The sequence below is a fragment of the Pteropus medius genome, unplaced genomic scaffold (assembly GCF_902729225.1).
Source record: "Pteropus medius unplaced genomic scaffold, Ma_sr-lr_union100, whole genome shotgun sequence".
Classification (NCBI taxonomy): Eukaryota; Metazoa; Chordata; class Mammalia; order Chiroptera; family Pteropodidae; genus Pteropus; species Pteropus medius.
Genome location: NW_024350922.1, coordinates 2,715,602 through 2,733,932, shown reverse-complemented (window position 1 = coordinate 2,733,932; position 18,331 = coordinate 2,715,602). Strand labels below are relative to the sequence as shown.

At 34.0% G+C, this 18,331-nt stretch overlaps 1 protein-coding gene across 1 annotated transcript in view; it reads left to right on the top strand.

Moving 5' to 3' along the window:
- The window catches only part of LOC120584558 (ATP-binding cassette sub-family A member 3-like), a 102,625-nt gene that overhangs the window by 46,163 nt on the left and 38,131 nt on the right, over positions 1-18,331 (top strand). Inside the window, exons 15-19 of the mRNA XM_039840264.1 lie at positions 1,144-1,273; positions 5,778-5,932; positions 6,157-6,312; positions 6,653-6,863; positions 15,597-15,747. Coding sequence (XP_039696198.1) covers positions 1,144-1,273; positions 5,778-5,932; positions 6,157-6,312; positions 6,653-6,863; positions 15,597-15,747 — 803 coding nt within the window. The remainder of the gene's footprint in view (positions 1-1,143; positions 1,274-5,777; positions 5,933-6,156; positions 6,313-6,652; positions 6,864-15,596; positions 15,748-18,331) is intronic.

The window sequence follows — 18,331 nt, the reverse complement described above, 5'->3', positions numbered from 1 at the left end:
AACTGAAAAAAACCGTTGCTCATAGCTTGGATGAGTGATTGAGGAGGAAGGAGGAAACCGAGGTGGCTGTTAATTTGTGGCTTGAACAAGTGAGTGATTAGTAGAGCGATGTATGGATATTGGAGACACTGGGGGAAAGTTTGACGTTTATTTGGTTAGTTTGTTAAGTGAAAGTTGGGGGAAGTAAGAGCTCCATTTTGGCCATAGGCACTTTAGACAGCCATCAAGTAGAGATTTCAAAGAAGCAGTTACATGAGCCTGGCTCTCAGATCTAGGAAGGGGATAGGATGAGAGCACCTAGGGAGAAAATACTCACTGTCAGTTGGAGGAAAAAGAAATAGTATATATTTTTTTGTTACACAAGGTGTTTTGCCTCAGTTCACCATCAGTGGGTATATTGGAAGGAATACATACTTTAAGCCTAAATGAAATGCGCTTGAATACCAACTCTCCCACTTAAATATTGTGTTTCTCAAGCTGTTTTCATTTCATTTTCATTAACAAGTTAACCGAAATTTTCTCACTAGTTTATATAGCGCCTATGTCTGCCCCAGGTAAGCAAATATTTATATACCATGTGTTCTTGAAGGCATCTTATCTTTCTGCAACTTTAAACTTGTTAGTTGCCTTGAAAACTCACCTCTCTGATGGGTTCGAGAAAAGTTACGATTTCATAGATTATTTAGGTACTTGTTTGCTAGAGTAGGAGTGATGCTCTTTCTAGAGTTTTGCATCTTAAGCAGAAGCAGTGGTAGTCTACACACAAGAAACTTGAGATGCCTATAGAACATCTATGTCTTAGATGTTCTAGCTAGGTTTTTAATTGGAAGTCCTCCAAATTAGCACAAAGGCAATGACTGAAAAGATTGTGGCATTATCAGCTTCAAGATGGGAATTGAAACAAGCAGGCATGGATGAGGTTGCTCAGGGGATATTTATAGATTTACTGTGAAATTCTGAAACTCCTGTTAAGCCTTTAAATATTTTTTCCTTTTCACAGTTTTGTCCTTCTTACATTTTGGATATTTTCCTCGTGAGGTTAATGATGAATTATTTCTTCTATAGATAGTTCATATGAGTGCTTGTTCTTCCAAAGTGATAATGATAGATAAAATGAGCATTTGGGGGTTTTTCTCCCCACAGGAGTTCCGAGTGCAGAACACTACCAAAATAGCTTTAAAAGACTTGTCCTTGAATTTATATGAGGGGCAAATCACTGTTCTTCTAGGACATAATGGGGCAGGAAAATCCACTACACTGTCCATTCTCTCAGGTATGTGTTTAGCTCTGTTCGGGGGTTCAGGGGGAGCCCTCACACAAATGCTGTAGATAAAGCTTACCAGAGTGTTGTGTATCCCCCTCGATGTTAACAGTTTAGTCATTTCAGTGACACATAAAATCGTTTAATAATCTACTTTCTAAGTTGGAAATACCTTCTCGTGAGAGGTGTCAGTTGCCAGGTTTTCAAGTTCAAGTAACCATTATAAACATGTTCAAAGAACTAAAGGAAACCACGATTAAAGAAACAATAGAATGTATGAAAAGAATACCTCAATAAGTAGGAAATATCAATAGAAAGAGAAAATATTTTTTAAAAACCAGGTAGGAATTCCGGAGTTGAAAAGTACAATAACCAAGGTGAAAATTTTGTTAAAGAGGATCAACAGTAGATGTGAATTGTCAGAAGGGAGAATTGGTGAACTTGAAGATTGAGGTTATATGGTCTGAATAATGGAAAGAAAATAGAGTTTAAAAAATTAGCAAAGCCTCAGAGAAATTTGAGAAAACTTTGTGAGTGTACCAGCATACATGTAATGGGAATGTGAGGACAGGAGGAAGAGAACAAAGCAAAAAAGGATATTCTAAGAAATAAGGTTGAAACTTCCTAGATTTGCTGAAAACATTAATCTACATATCCAAGAAGCTCAACAAGCTCCAAATAGAATAAATTTAGAGAGATCCACACCATAGTTAAAACTCTGAGAGACAGAAAATATTGAAGGCAGAGTGAAAAAATGACTTGTCACATATAATGGCACCCCAGTAAGACTAATGACTGACTTCTCATTTGAAACAATGGAGGCCAGGGACCAATGGGACAATATATAAAAAGTGCTGAAAGCAAAACTGTCAACCAAGAGTCTCACCTCTGTCTTTCAGAAGTGAACATTGAACAACACATTCCCAGATATACAGAACCCGAGTGAATTTATTGCTAGTTGACTTGAAGCAAGTCCTTTGGCCTGAAAGCAAATAAGCCCAGATGGAAATTTGAGCACGTGCGCGCGCGCACACACACACACACACACATACACACGAGTATCGATAAAGATAATTATGTAATATTAATTTATGTATAGAAAATGAACGCATATTACTTCTCAACTAATCTTAAATTATATGAAAATATATAACTGTAATTTTAGGCTTGCAATGTAGAGAAAAGTAGCCTATTTGACAATAACAGCACAAGGGAGGTGGACAGGAGCAAACTTGTAATAGAGTCAGGAAATGGTGCTTGATGAGAACACAAATCCACAGGAACAAATAAAGAGAACCAAAACTGCTAAATAAGAGGTAAATTTAACAAACTCTATAAATATATAGATGCCCTCCTTTCTTTCTCAACCTCTTTAATAGACATAAAATTCTATAAATGGTAATAACAATGTATTCTTGTAATGGTGACATATATAGATGTCATATGATAACAGCAGTATCACAAAAAGAAGAAGGAATAAAGCTACATAGGAGTAATGATTCTATAGTTCTCTGGAATTAAGTCAATATAAATCTGAAGTAGAAACTCTTAAGGTAAATTGTATATGGTAAGCCTCAGAGCAACCATTAAGAAAAATAATTCAAAATATGTAGTGAAAAGAATCATAAAAGGAATTAAAATGTTATACTAGAAAATATCCATTTAATGAAAAAAATAAAGGAGGAATTGAGGAACAAAATAAGACATAAGACATAGTAAAAAGAAAAAGTAAAATGGTAGACATATATCCAGCTGTATCAATAATATACTGTTAATGGATTAAATAATCCATATAAAAGACAGATTGTCAGATGTATAAAAATAAGATCCGTCTCTATGCTGTCTGCAGGAGACACACTTTAGATGCAAAATACAGATAGGGTGAAAGTAAAGAATGTCATACAAAAAGCAACCACAAGAAAGCTAGAATAGCTATACAAACATCAGACAAAATAGACTTTGAAATGCAAAGCGTTACTAGGAATAAGGAAGGATATTTTACAGAAGGGCCAATTCATCAGGAAGTTGTAACAGTTATAAATATATGTACCTACCAACACAGCCAAGATATGTGAAGCAGAAACTGACAAAATTTAAGAGAGAAATAGACAAATTAAAAAATAATAATTAGAGATTTCAATACCCCACTTTCAATAAAGGATAGAACAACTAGGCAAAATATCAACAAGTAAATAGAAGACTTGAACAATACTACACACAAAATATACCTAACAGACACCTACACAACATCTCATGCAATAGCAGCAAAATTTATATTCTTCTCAACCACGTATGGAACATTCTCCAGAATAGATCGTGTAGCAGGCCATAAAAAAAGCCTCAATGAATTTAAAAAATTGAAATCACACAACATAGTTTCTAATTATAATGGTGTGAAATTATAATTTAGCAACAGGAAGAAATTTGGGGATTCACAAATTTATGGAAATTAAATGTATTTCTAAATACTAATGGTAGAAGAAGAAATCACAAAGAAAATTAGGAAATACTTTGACATGAATGCAAATAAAGACATAACATACAAAACATATGAGATGCAGCTGAAGCAGTGCTTACAGGGAAATTTATAGCTATAAATGTCTATTTTTTAAAAAAGAAAGTTCTCAACTAAAGAATCTAACCTTTCAACTTAAGACTTTCAAAAAGATTAGCAAACTAATCCCGAAGCAATCAGAAGGAAGGAAATAATAGAATTAATGAAACCAAAAATTAACGAAACCAAAATTGATTCTTTGAAAAGATCAATAAAATGGGTAAAACTTTAGCTGACCGTGAGAAAAACAGATGATTCAAAGTACTGAAATCAGAAATGAAAGGCCCATGACAGAAACTAGAAGTGAAAAGGAGTGATCAGCCACTCTCATTTCAATGCATCCGAGAGCAGAATACATTGTTCAAAAGGAAAGCATCTAAATAAACACGATAATGGACGGGACTTCAGGACGACAGGGGTACTTTGGGACACACTGTCACTCATGTTATTCTAGATATCTCTCAATACATTTATTCTCTTCGTAGCGTATTTTAAAAGTAGGATTAATGAGTTACGGGATGGAAAGTGATATTTTCCTCCTGAACTTCCCCAGTTATCACAGCTATGGATAAATGTCATATAAATATTTTAAAACTATTTTAGGTTATTATATATTACCTTCCCCAACTAGAATTTAAAATTTTCATTGATAGCAGTTTTATCATCTCGATTTTCAGTTTTAAAAGCATCTACCACAATCTAGTATAGAACGCAGCTTATAACGTAATTCATAAATGTTGTCAAATGACTATGGCAATGCTGGAATGTTCTATGTTAACAAACTCTAAGTGTTTTTATTACCTGAGTGATTTGTACTCATTTATACTCATTGAAAATTAGAACATACAGTTAACGAAGCCAAAAATACAAAATAAATTATTTCTATTATCATCACTCCAAAGATAACAATTGATATTTTCTAGAATGTCCTTCTGCGTGAGATATTGCTAATTCTTTTTTTAGTTGAAGAGTGTAAGACAATTTATTGTATTGTTTTTGCAACGTTTCTGTAGGTTTGGATCTTTGCAAAATAAAATGTACCTCTAATATCACAAAATCTTCATATTTTTAAAAAGCTTATGAGAGCTTTAGTATTAGTTTTATTTTTCATTAAATTTATTGGGGTTCCACTGGTTAATAATATTATATATAATAGACCCTTAGGGTACGACTTTATAAGACAGCATCTTCATACTCTCTCGTGTGCTCACCACCTAAAGTCTAGTCCCCTTCTGTCACCTTGCATTTGGTTTCCTTTGCCCTCCTCATCCTCCCCCCACTCCCTTGTAACCACAATCCTGTTGTCTGTATCTATGAGTTTGTATCATTTGTTCGTTTGTTGCTTTTTGTTTTATATCCCACATGAGTGAAATCATATGGTTCTTGTCCTTTTCCATCTAATTGATTTCCCTTCACATAAGAACTTTCAAGATCCATTCATGTTGCAGATGGCAGTATTTTATCTTTTTTATGGCTGAGTAATATTCCACTGTATAAATGTACCACATCTTCTTTATCCAGTCACCTGTTGAAGGACACCTGGTGTGTTCAATGTCTTGACTGTTGTAAGTAATGCTGCAGTGAATGTGTGTGTGTGTATCTTTACAAATAAGTGCTTTCAAATTTTTCAGGTAGATACCCGGAAGAGAGATGGCTGGGTCATATGGTAATTCCATTCTTAATTTTTCAAGGAACCTCCACACTGTTTTCCGTAGTAGCTGCCCCAGTATACATTCCCAGTGGCAGTGTGTGAGGGGGCCCTTTTTCTCCACCTCCTCTCCAACGCTTGTTATTGCTGGTCCCGTTTGATAATAGCCCTTCTAATGGGTGCGAGGTGGTAAGATGTTGCTAATTCTAATGATTCATTTATAAGTATGCTTTGAAGTTGAGGCGCCGACGAAGTTTGTGGTCATGTTCCTTCACGAGAACTAAGTTTCCGTTATATCTTCTGCTTGACTGTAGGTCTCTATCCTGCTACCAGTGGAGAGGCCTATATTAATGGATATGACATCTCAAAGCAGATGGTCCAGATCAGGAAAAGTTTGGGCTTGTGCCCCCAGCAAGACTTGTTGTTTAATTACTTGACAGTATCAGAACACCTTTATTTCTATGGTGTGGTAAGCCAAAGATATATTCTTTTTTCCCCACTCTGTCCATGTACTTAAGATAAAATAGCTACCATCAAAATCGTTATTCTCAGAAAGTTCGAAAATTTGTGATGAATTCTCCTTCAAACATAAACAGAGGCAAAGGGGGGAAGACGATGCAAGAAAAATGCTGGTGAAAATGTTCCTGAGCATAAACCTGGAAGCGCCCTGTAAACTCTGGCTCCTCTTTCCAGGTGAAAGGAATCCCTCGAAAGATGTGTTTTCTGGAAATTGACCGAATGCTGTCTACTTTTAACCTGCTGGAAAAGAAAAACGCGTTTTCAGAGTCACTGAGTGGAGGAATGAAGCGCAAACTCTCCATCATTATAGCACTTTTAGGGGGCTCCAAGGTACACGTAAGATAGAAGCTGAAAATTGATCCCCACTGAAGCCATCGTTAAAAAATCGGCTGACACAAACCTGAGAGCTGATAAATATCCAGAAGTCAAAAAAGGAACCTCCCAAATGAAATCCCAGGTGGATTCACGTGATCAACCTTGTTGATATAAAATGATCACAAGCTTGCAATGATTCAGGCATTCCTAATTCAGTCTTAGTCTAAACTTCTTATGTTAGCTCATTTGGACAAGTGACCAAAAAAGCAAAACGAGAGTAAGCCCTGTGACCGATGAGACCCTAGTGGTACATAATGTTTAACAGCGGTCACGGAATTGTTCTTTTTGTCCTTAGGTGGTGATACTTGATGAGCCAACGTCTGGCATGGACCCAGCCTCGAGGAGAGCCGCCTGGGACGTGCTTCACCAGTACAAACAGGATCGGACCATCCTACTGACCACCCACCACATGGACGAGGCTGACATTCTGGGTGACCGCATAGCCATCATGGTGAATGGATCCCTGCGATGCTGTGGCTCTTCACTTTTCCTCAAAAATATATATGGTCTCTTTCCATTTGATCATTCTTTCAATACTGATGTCTTAATATTCTAACAATTTTCATGGATATTGATATCTTAACATTATTCTAACATAATTTTCACTGTTTTATTTTTTGTGTTCTCTACCCCAAACTTCAATTATTCTCTCTGTTCTGTTAATTGGGATTAACTATGAGTCCTTTGAAAGAATGGTCATATTTTAGTTCTTCAGAATGATTGCATTATCCAAATTTTATGTTCATTTTTTTCATATGGTATCTACTTGAATTATAATTGGCCCAACTGCTGTTGTGCCTTCAACGAGATAGATTAGATAGATAGATAGATAGATAGATAGATAGATAGATAGATAGACAGACAGACAGACAGACAGATAGACAGCAGGTGGATGATGAATAGATAAATTCATGGATTCTAGGAAAAATGTAGGGAATCAAATATCTCCGTTCCTTGTTTCTCTTTTGTTAAACCAGTATTAAATTGCTTTTGTATGAGCAAAATATTTTATTCCAATCTGTAGAAGAATTTTTCTAAACATGGAAAATATCAAGTATGTTCTAATAGCTTCTTTAACTCTTTTAGGTCATTAGGTCATTATTCAAAATCACGCATGCATTAATTTTCTTTGGCCCTAAGCAATATTTCAGCACCTCATCTCCAGCATTTCATCTTTCTTTCCATTTTCTCCCTTAAGCACTAGCTTAATAACAATATAATTTATTCATTCCTTTTGTTTATTATCCATCGCCCCTCTCTAGAATAAATGCTCTTATCAAGGAAAAAAATTTTAATTTAACTGTAGTCTATGTGGAGTAAGAGTAGATCTCTCACGTTCAATCGGATGAGTTTTCACAGTTGTATATGCCCACTTGACTCCAAGCAGAACAAGCTACAGAGGATTTCCATGAACCCAGAAAATTCTCTTTCATCTCTTTCCATCAATTCTCCTTGTCAGAGGCAGTTTTGGGGAATATCATACAAGTTTGCCTGTTCTTGATTATCCTATAAATGAGTTATGCACAATAATTATTTGTTTCTATTTTTCTTTTACCTCAGCACAATATTTTTAAGATTCCTCTCTATTGCTGCTACATCTATCAATAGTATATACCTTCTACTCTTCACAGACTTTTAGGCTGTTTTAGGTCATTTCCACTTTTCAAATACCATTGACGAATATGCTATAAACTTGCTTGTAAGAATCTCTGTTGTACACAGATTTATCTTGGGTAAAAATACTTGGGAGTGGAGTTACTTGGTCAAGAATTAAGTGTATGTTCTGCCAAAATATTCTCCAAAGTGCTGTGTGATCCCACACCTGCCAGCGTGCTTGAGAATTTAACTCACTTCACATCTACACCAATATTTTGATGCTGTCTTTGGATTTTAGCTGTTCTAGTGAGTGTGAAGCAATCTCTCTCATGGTCTTAATTTTCATTTCCCTTAAGAATAATTAGATTTAGTACATTTTCATATACAAATTGGTTTTTTGCATAAATTACTCTGTGAAGTATGAAAGTCAGCAGCTTATGTTTTTTATTGTAGGAGTTCACATATTCTGGATGTGAGTCCTTTGTCAGATGTATGTATTGTGAATATGTCCCCAAATGTGTTGCTTGCCTATTCATTTTTGATGGTATCTTTTGATAAGCATAAATTTTCAATTTCGAAAAGTCCAGTTTATCAGTTTCCTTTTTGGTCAGTATTTTTTCAGGAAACTTTTGCCTATGTAAAGGTTGCAAAGATAGTCTCTTATATTTTCTTCTGGATTTTTTATGGTCTTAGCTTCTAAAGATTTATGATCTCTTTCGAGTTGACTTTTTTGTGAATGGTGTTGGGTAAGTGTTGATTTTTTTCCATTTGTGGAAAATACCGTCCTTTCTCTGTTGAATTGCTTTGGCACCTTTAAGGAAAATCAGTTGACTGTCTATATGTAGGTGTACTTTTGGATTTTCTTTCCTGTTTCACTGATATACAGGTCTGTCTTTTTACAAATAACACAGTCGTGAATACTGTGTCTTTATAGTAAGTCTTGGAAATAGGTGAGATATGTCCACCAGCCTTTTCTCTTTTTCAAAATTAGTTCAGCTATTTTAGGCCCTTTTTAATTCCATATAAGTTTTAGGGTCATTTTGTCAAATTCTATTAAAAAAAAAAAGCCTGGAGGATATCGATTGGGATTGCTATGAATCTTTATATCATTTTAAGAAGAATAGTCATCTTAATAATATTGAGTCTTCCAATATATGAACAGAGTATTATTTCTTGATTTGTTTAGGGTCCATTTAATCATTTTTGACTGTATTTTATTGTGTTTACTACAAAGGTCTTCATTAGATTTGTTCCAAACTATTTCATCTTTTAATTTTATATAAATTATTTATTTGAATTCGCTTTATAATTGTGTTTTCTAGTATATAGACATACAGTGATTTTTATATTGATCTTGTATCCTGTAAACTTTTTATTCATAATAGATCTCATAATACTTTTGTAGGTTCCGTGCAAAATCTGGTAACCTGTGTATCAAAAAGGTTTTATTGGCATAAAACAGACACATAGATCAATGGAACAAAATAGATAGCCCAGAGATAAACCCACGCATATATGGTCAATTAATTTATGACAAAGGATTTAAAAATATACAATGGGTAAGAGACAGTCAATGCAATAAATGATGTTTGGAAAACTGGACAACCACATGCAAAGGGATGAAATTCAAACACTATCTTATACCATACACGAAAACCAAATAAAAATGGATTTATGTCTTTTCAAGTTAGTAGTTTTGTTTTCTTTAAATAAATATGCAGAAGTGGACTTGCTGGATAGTACTGTAGTTCTAATTTTAATTTTTTTGAGAAACCTCCATACCGTTTTTATAGTGGCTGCACCATTTTGCATTTCCACCCTTAGTGTATAAGAATTCCAGTTTTCCCACATCCTCCCCAGTACTTGTCTCTTTTATTTTATTTTATTTTATTTTAATAGCTATCCTAACAGAGGTGTGATGATAACCTCTTTGTGGTGTTGATTTGCAGTTTCCTGACAATTCGCGATACTGAGCATCTTCTCATATACTTCTTGACCATTTGGTTGCCTTCTTTGAGAAATGTCTCTTCAAATCTGTAACACATTTTTAAATCAGGTTATTTGGTTTTTGTTATTGAGTTTACTACTGCGTTGGAGTTCCATATATATTTTGGAAATTAACTCATTATCTGATACAGTGTTTGCAAATTCCATTCCACAGGTTGCCTTTTCATTTTGTTGAATGTTTCTTTTGCCGTGGAAATTCTTTTAAGTTTGATGTAGTACCACTTTTCTATTTTTGCTTTTGTTGCCTGAGCTTGCGGCGTCATATCCAAAACAATTATTGCCAAGACCAATGTCATGAAGCTTTTCCACAGTGTTTTCTTGTAGGAATTTTACAGTGTCAAGTCTTATGCTTAAGTCTTTAACACAGTTTGATTTGAATTTTGTGTGTGATGTTAAGCGTGGGTCCACCTTCATTCCTTAGCATATGGATAATCCAGTTTTCTCAACACCATTTGTTGAAGAAACTATTTTTTTCTCTATTGTGTATTCTTGGCATGCTTGTTAAACATCAATTGACCATATATATGTTGACCTATTTCTGGGCTCTCTATTGTGATACATTGGTTTATTTTTCTGATTTTATGCCAGTACCATATTGTTTTAATTACTATTGCTTTATAATATATTTTGAAATCAGAAAGTGTTTATTTAGGTTGTGATACTTCCAGCTTTGTTCTTTCTCAAGATTGTTTTTGGTTATTCAGAGTCTTTTATGTTTCCAATTAATTTTAGGAATTCTTTTCTATTTCTATAATAAATGCCAGTGGGATTTGATAGGGATTGCATTGGACATTTTAACAACATCAGATGTTTCGGTTCGTGAACACAGGATGTTTCCCCATTTGTTTGTGTCTTCATTAATTTCTTTTATCAATGCTTTTTAGTTTTCAGTGTACAAGTCTTTCACCTCCTTAGCTGATTTACTCCAAAGTATTTTATTCTTTTTAATGCTATTGTAGGTTGGATTATTTTTTTAATTTCCTTTTCTTAATGTGGTTAGTATGTTCTTAATGTGTGGAAATGCAACGTATTGTGTATATTGATTTTGCATTCCATCTCTAGCTGAAATTCTTTATTCTAACAGGTTTTTTTGTGGCGTCTTTAGGGTTGCCTACATATTACATCACATCTGTAAGCAGAGATAATTTTCCTCTTCTTTTCTTATTTGGATACCTTTTTTTAAATTTCCTTGCCTAATTATTCTGACTAGGGCTTCCAGGACTATGCTGAATAGAAATGGCGGGAGTGGTTACTTGTCTTATTCTTCATCTTAGAGGAAAAGCTTTTAGTTTTTCACCATTGAGTATTTTTGTAGATGTGAGTTTGTCTTATATGGTATTTATTATATTGAGGTACATTGCTTCTATACCAGATTTTTTGAAAGGGCATTAAATTTTGTCAAATGTTTTCTGCATCTATTGAGATGATCATGTGATTTCTTTCTTTTACACTATAAATGTCTTATATTTCTTTTATTGATTTGTACATGTTGAACCATGTTTTCATATCAGGAATAAATCCCACTAGGTCATAGTATTTTTCTTTTAATACGTTGTTGAAATCAGTTTGCTAGTATTTTGTTAAAGATGTTTACATCTACGTCTGTCAGAGTGATTGGCCCATGGTTTTCTTTTCTTTTACTGTCTTTTTGTAGGTGTGGTATCAGAGTAATGTTGGCCTCATAAAAATATATGGAAGTATACTGTACTCTTCGTTTGTTTTGAATTATGAAGAATTGTCATTAATTCTCTTTTAAAATGTTTAGTAAAATTCCTCAGTGAAGTTCTTTGTCCTTGGGATTTTCTGTGCTGGGAGATTTTTGATTATTGATTTTTTTCTCCTTACTAGTGACGGATCTGCCTAGACTTTATTTCTTCATGATTCAATCTTGGTAGATTGTATTTCTAGGAATTTACCCATTTTACTAGGTTACCCAGTTTGTTGGCATTATAATTGTTCATAGTAATCTCTTGCGATCCTTTTTATTTCTATGACATTAGTTGTAATGTCTCCTATCATTTTTCTTTATTATCATTTTAAATTTATTAGGGCGACATTGGTTAATAAAATTATATAGGTTTCAAATGTACAGTTCAGTGATACATCGTTGAGTCTTCTTTCTTTTTCTTAGCCTAGCTAAAAGTTTGTTTTTAAACAACCAACTCTTAGTTTTATAAATTTTTTATATTGTTTTAATAGTCTTTATTTCATTTACTTCTGCTGCATTCTTTATTTTTTCCTTCCTCTGATAACTTTAGAATTAGTTTGTTCTTCTTTTCCTAGTTCCTTGAAATATAAGCTTAGGTTGATATTAGAGATCATTCTTTTTTTAATATAGGTGTTTATTGCTATAAATTTTCCTCTCAGCACTACTTTTGCTGCATCGTCAACTTTGGTATGTTGTATTTTTATTTAAACCTGGCTCAAGAAATTTTCTAATTTCTCTTTTGATATCTTCTTTAACTCATTGGTTGTTCAAAATGTATTGTTTAATTTCCACATATTTTGAATTTTCCTGTTTTCATTCTGCTGTTGGTATCTAGTTTCATTACATTATGGTTAGAAAAGATACTCGGTATGATTTCAGTCTTCTTAAATTTGTTAAAACTGGTTTTGTGATATAACACATGATCAGTCCTGGAGAACGTTTCATGTGTACTTGAGAAAAATGTATATTCTGTCTCTGTTTGTTGGAATGATGTATATATATATATATGTCCATTAGGTCCATTTAGTTTATAGTATGGTTCGAGTCCACTGTTTCTTTATTGGTTTTCTGTCAGTTAATCTGTCCATTATTAAAAGTGGGGTTTTGAACTCACCGTTAATGTATTTCTGGCTATTTAATCCTTCAGTTCTGTCAATGTTTGCTTTGTACATTTAGTCTTCTGTTGTTAGGTACTCAAATTTTATGATTCTCATATCTTTCTTTTGAATTGATCCTTTTATCATTATCGGTGTTTTCTTTTTATCTTGTGACTATTTTTTGACTTAATGTCTATATTGTCTGATCAAATGTAGTTGCCCCTGCTCTTTTTGGTTGTATTTTTAGGAAATACCTTATTCCATTATTTTGTTTTCAGGCCACTTATGTCCTTAAATCTAAAGTGAGTTTTTGTAGACAGCATATAGTTGGATCTTGCTTTTAATCCATTTAGTCACTTTATGTATTTTGATCGGAGAGTTTAATTTGTTGACTTTTAAGTAATTTTTGATAGGGAAGGATTTACGGTTACCGTTCTGTTCATTGTTTTCTGTTTGTCTAGTTGTTCTTACGTCCCTCTATTCGTCTCTTGTTGTCTTCACTTCATTTTTGTTAGTTTTTAGTATTGATATGCTTTTATTCGTTTCTCTTTTCCTTTTGTGTAACTTCTGTAGGTATTTTCTCCATGGTTACCATGGGGCTTACATAAAATATCTTATAGATATAACAGTCGGTTATAAACTGATGACAATTTAACCCCCGTCGCATATAAGAATTGTTCTCTTTACCTCCCCCCACACACTTTAGTTATCAATGTGACAATTTATATCTTTTTATATTGTATATTGTGCAATTTATTTTTAGTTTTAATTTTTGCTAATAATATAACATTTTAGTTATAGTTGTTTTTAATACTTTTTGTCTTTTAACTTTAATAGTGGAATTTAAAGTAATTTATCTACCACCATTACAATAATACATTTTTCTGGATTTGTCTATATATTTACCATTACCCATGAGTTTGGTACTTCCATATGCTTTTGTATTACTGCTTAGCATACTGTCTTTTCAGCTGGAAGAAAAGAAAATCCTGTTAGCATTTCTTGTAAGATGGTCCTAGTAATAATGAACTCTCTTGGCTTTTGTTTGTTCAGCAAAGTCTTTATTCTTCATTCTTGAACAACAGTCTTGCCAGTTATAGTATTTTGGGTTGGCAATTCTTTTTTTTTCAGCACTTTGAAAATATCATCTATCCTTCAAGGTTCCTGCTGAAGAACCCACTGATAGTCTAATGGCTATTTCCTTGAATGTGACAACTTGCTTTTTTTCTCTTGTTGCTTTCAAAATCCTCTCTTTGTCTGTGACTATTTGATTACAGCATGTTTCACTGTGGATTCCTTTGAGTTCTTCCTGTATAGATCTTTTGGGCTCCCTGAATCTGGCTATCCATTTTCCTTTCCTAGGTAGGGAAGTTTTTAGCCATTATTTCTTTGAATAAACTTTCTGGTTCCTTAGCGCTCTTTCTCTTTTCCTTATGAGACTCCCATACTGTGTATATTGCTCTACTCGATGGTATCCTGTTAGTCTCTTAGGCTTTAATTACTTTTTCATTCTTTCTTCTTTCTGCTTCTCTGAGTGAATAATTTCCAATGACTTGACTTAGAGGTCACTTGTCTTTGTCTGCTTTATATATATTCTCCTTCGAACCCCTCTCGTGAATTATTCAAATCTGTTGTTGTATTCTTCACCTTCATAACTTCCTTATGTTGCTTAAGTTTTCTGTTTCTTTTTGAATTTCTAATTTTAGCATGCATTATTCTCCTAACTTTGGTAAGCATCTTTATAATGGTTATTTTGAATTCTACATTAGGTAAATCAAATCTCCATTTCATAAAGTCAGATTCTGGAGTTATATTTTTTTCTTTTGTTTGGAAAATATCTCTATTTGGCTTCTATTGAGTTTTCCATCATTTTTCTTGCTTCTTTGCGTATTTTATATTCTTTATGACTTAAATTGTGAAAAAATTACAACAGAGGGTAAAGAAGTTGATATTTATTCTCAGAAAAGGGTATTCTCTGGCGTCTTAGGCCTTTATTGTAGATGACTGAATAAGCATTATCTGTATTTGAGCCAATTTTGGGATCTGTTACAGCTTTACTTAGATTCTGTTCTTCATTGTCTTCAAACATTTTAGGAATGGGATCAGGATTATTCTCTTAGCAGAGGTTGGGATCTGTGCATGGATGAGATCATAGAGATCTCCTTAAGCTACAGTCTAGTTTTCAGCTTTTTCAATCTGACAGGTCCTCTTTGCTCTTCATCTCTGCATTGTTTTCTTTACCTTAAAGGATTTCTCTCTATTCTACTACCCTCTCCCAAACCTTTGAAGGACCATTGCAGTGAAGGAGTTATGTACCCCAGAGGTATTTTGCAGCTTTTTTTTTTCTTTTTTGCCCTACCCTGAGCTATCAGAATGCCACTACAGTGTTTTCCACAAAGTTCTGGAGTGGCCTTGTGGTATTATTCTCCACTACCCTACCTGCCTCCCCTAGCTTCTGGAAGGCTAGTGCAGGTACAGAGTACTCTGGAAAGATTTCTCAGACCTCTGAAGTAAGAGATGTTTAGCTGATCTGTTTACTACCTTACATGTAATAGACACCCAATAAATATATGTTCAATGAATATGAATCCTGTCCTCTCAGATTTCAGCGTCAGTAGGACCAGAAGCCAGATAACAGCATTTCATTCTATCTCTGTTCTATTGGTCTTTAAGAAAATTAATGAAATTACAAAAGAACTATTTATTAGGCTTTTTAGACTTGTAATAAAGTGATTTTTGACATGCTCTACCTTCTTCTTGCTCACCCAAACCCTGAAAGAATGAGGGAATTATAAATTATTTTATTTGTTCTTCTAAATCAATTTTCTTAGGTGTGGGATACCACATAATCATGGTGAAGGAACCTCACTGTAATGTTGAAGAAATCTCCAAACTGATTTATTATCATATACCATCAGCCACTTTGGAGAAGAATATTAAAAATGAATTATCTTTTATTCTACCCAGAGAGTACACACACAGGTATGTACTAAGAGGGTGCTAAAGAATGATGTTTACATTATAGAAAATCATTGTTGCTTTTTCTGGCTTCTTCAGGCTTAGCAAGTAGAGTTTATTTAACAACCCAAAACTCCAGTCATAGCTGCCACTTGCACTGAAGAGAGGGACGCCACCTAGCGGCTGTAGTTTCCTGGTTTTAATTGGTGATAATTGATAGTATGTTGGTGGTGGAGTAAAAATTCTGTGTTGAGGGGAATGAATGGAAATACTAAGATAATAAGAGAAAAAAATGCTTTTGGTGGTGGCTCTTGAAGCCTGGGTGACAAGAACCCAAAGGGAATAGGCAGTTTTACTGCACCAGTTAGCCAAGTTATTCATCAAGGGGAGTCACAGAATAATTTTACCTAAGATAACCATCCTAAAAAATTGAAATGGAGACTAAGCGTACTCATCAGTGACTTTCAGAGTATGATGTCTTTATCTTTTTATATACATGCAAGTACTTGCTTTGGTATTCCCTACCAAGCTGGCTGTCATAATCAAGAAGAATAGGAAGGACTTCTCCTTTTCTAGTAAAAGAAGGAATGTATCAAAAAAGACATATGGAAAGAAAAGGAACTTCATTATTGGAACTTTTTTCTGCAGTAATCTGAAAGTTATTGAGAAGCAGCAGCATGGAACAATATGATCAGGCAGCAGAGTAAAACCGAGACCCTTATCATAAGCTGGAATGAAAGAATGGAGAATTGGAAATAAAATTTTAGATATGTATCCTTAGGTACATGGTATTTGACTCATTCTGCAAAGGTGGGAACCAGGTGGGAGCTTTGGCCCATTGTGATAACTGTGATCCACATGAAGCTGCAGAAGCTCTCTGGAATCAAGCACTTGCTTAAACTTATCACACTCTCTGCCTGTCCTCATTCATATGGACACAATGACATTCTCAAAAGAATGTCTAAAAAGGAAATGAAACTATTCAGAAGCAGATGATGTTCTATATGATTACAAGTCATTCCTGAATAAATACCAGTCTCATAAGGATGAAAGAAAAAATGATTGAGCTACAGGAAGGGTAATGAATTTTGAAACTATAGGATCACGAGAAATACCTACTTTGAAAATAAATGTATTGTAAAAATAGAAAATTTTAGAGACTATTTGCTTTGTGGTCTGAATCCAATTAAAAGAGGACACTGCGAAGGGGAGAATGGCATAAAATGAGATAAGATTCCTGATTAACTAATAAAAATCTGACCAGTAATTATGGCAGAAAAGAAAACTAAGAGAAAGCTACATCAAGAATTCTCAGAACTATATGCAAAATTACAAAGAACAAAAAGAGAACAGTGCATTACCGCTGCACACCCACGAGAATGGCTGAAATTAAGGACATGGCACAGTTGGGTCTCATTGCCAAGAGAAATGTAAGATGGTAAAACCTCTTGGAAAATATTTGGCCACTTCCGCTAGGCTAAGGATGTGCTCATCCTATGACCCAGCAGTTATTCCTAGTGTATTCTTAAAGGCATATGTCCATCAAAAGACATATGAAATATATATATATATATTTTAAACATGCTATTTATAAGATAGCTCCAAAAACTGAAAACTCAAATAAATGTTCACCATCAGGAGGAAGAAAGAACAATGAGAAAGAATGAACAATAAGAATTGCTCATTCAGCAGTAAGAAAAAATGAGTCGCACAGAATTCATGCTGGGCAAAAAGTGCAGATTGTAGGATTCCATATATATAAAGTTCATGAAAAGATGAAACTAATTTTTTGTTATGGAGTTCTATAATTTATAAGATGTGTAGGGATGTGTGTGTGTGTGTGTGTGTGTGTGCGCGCGTGTGCGCACGCGTGCGCGCGCACGAGCACGTGCATGCAGTGGAGGTGGTTATTGACAAGAATCCCATTCTTATGTAGATGGATATTCAATTATGAATAGATGTAAAGATTCATTTCAGTTTATATACTTTATAGTTGGTTTACCTCAATAAAAAAGAAAAAAATCTAAATTTAAAAGTATGTGGATAGGAGGAATTACATCAAATGTTAATGGGCATACTCTAGATGGTCACATTTTTTCTTTTCCTTTTATATTTTTCTGTTTTCCCCGCAAAAGGACTATATATATATATATATATATATATATATATATATATATATATATATATATAATGTACATTATATTTATTAAATGTCATATATAATATGTATTATATATCGTACATAATATGTAACAAAACTCATGTGATTAGGAAAACAAATATCCATATATTAAGAGTAGCTGTCCCTGGGGATGACAGTATGATGATTTTTATTTTTTTATATGTTCATTTTCTGAATTTTGTACAATGCACACATATTAATTTCATAACTAACCTAAAAGAAGCAGATATGGGTGAATCCTAGCTGAAAAGTCAAACAGAGACCCATGGACACAGACAACACTTTAGTTGGTGACCAGAGGGAAAAGGGAGAGGGGAGAGGTAGATAAGGGCGAAGGGGGTCAAATATAAGTTGATGGAAGAAAACTTGACTTTGGGTGGTGAACACACAATGCAGTATACGTATGACATATTATTGAATTGTACA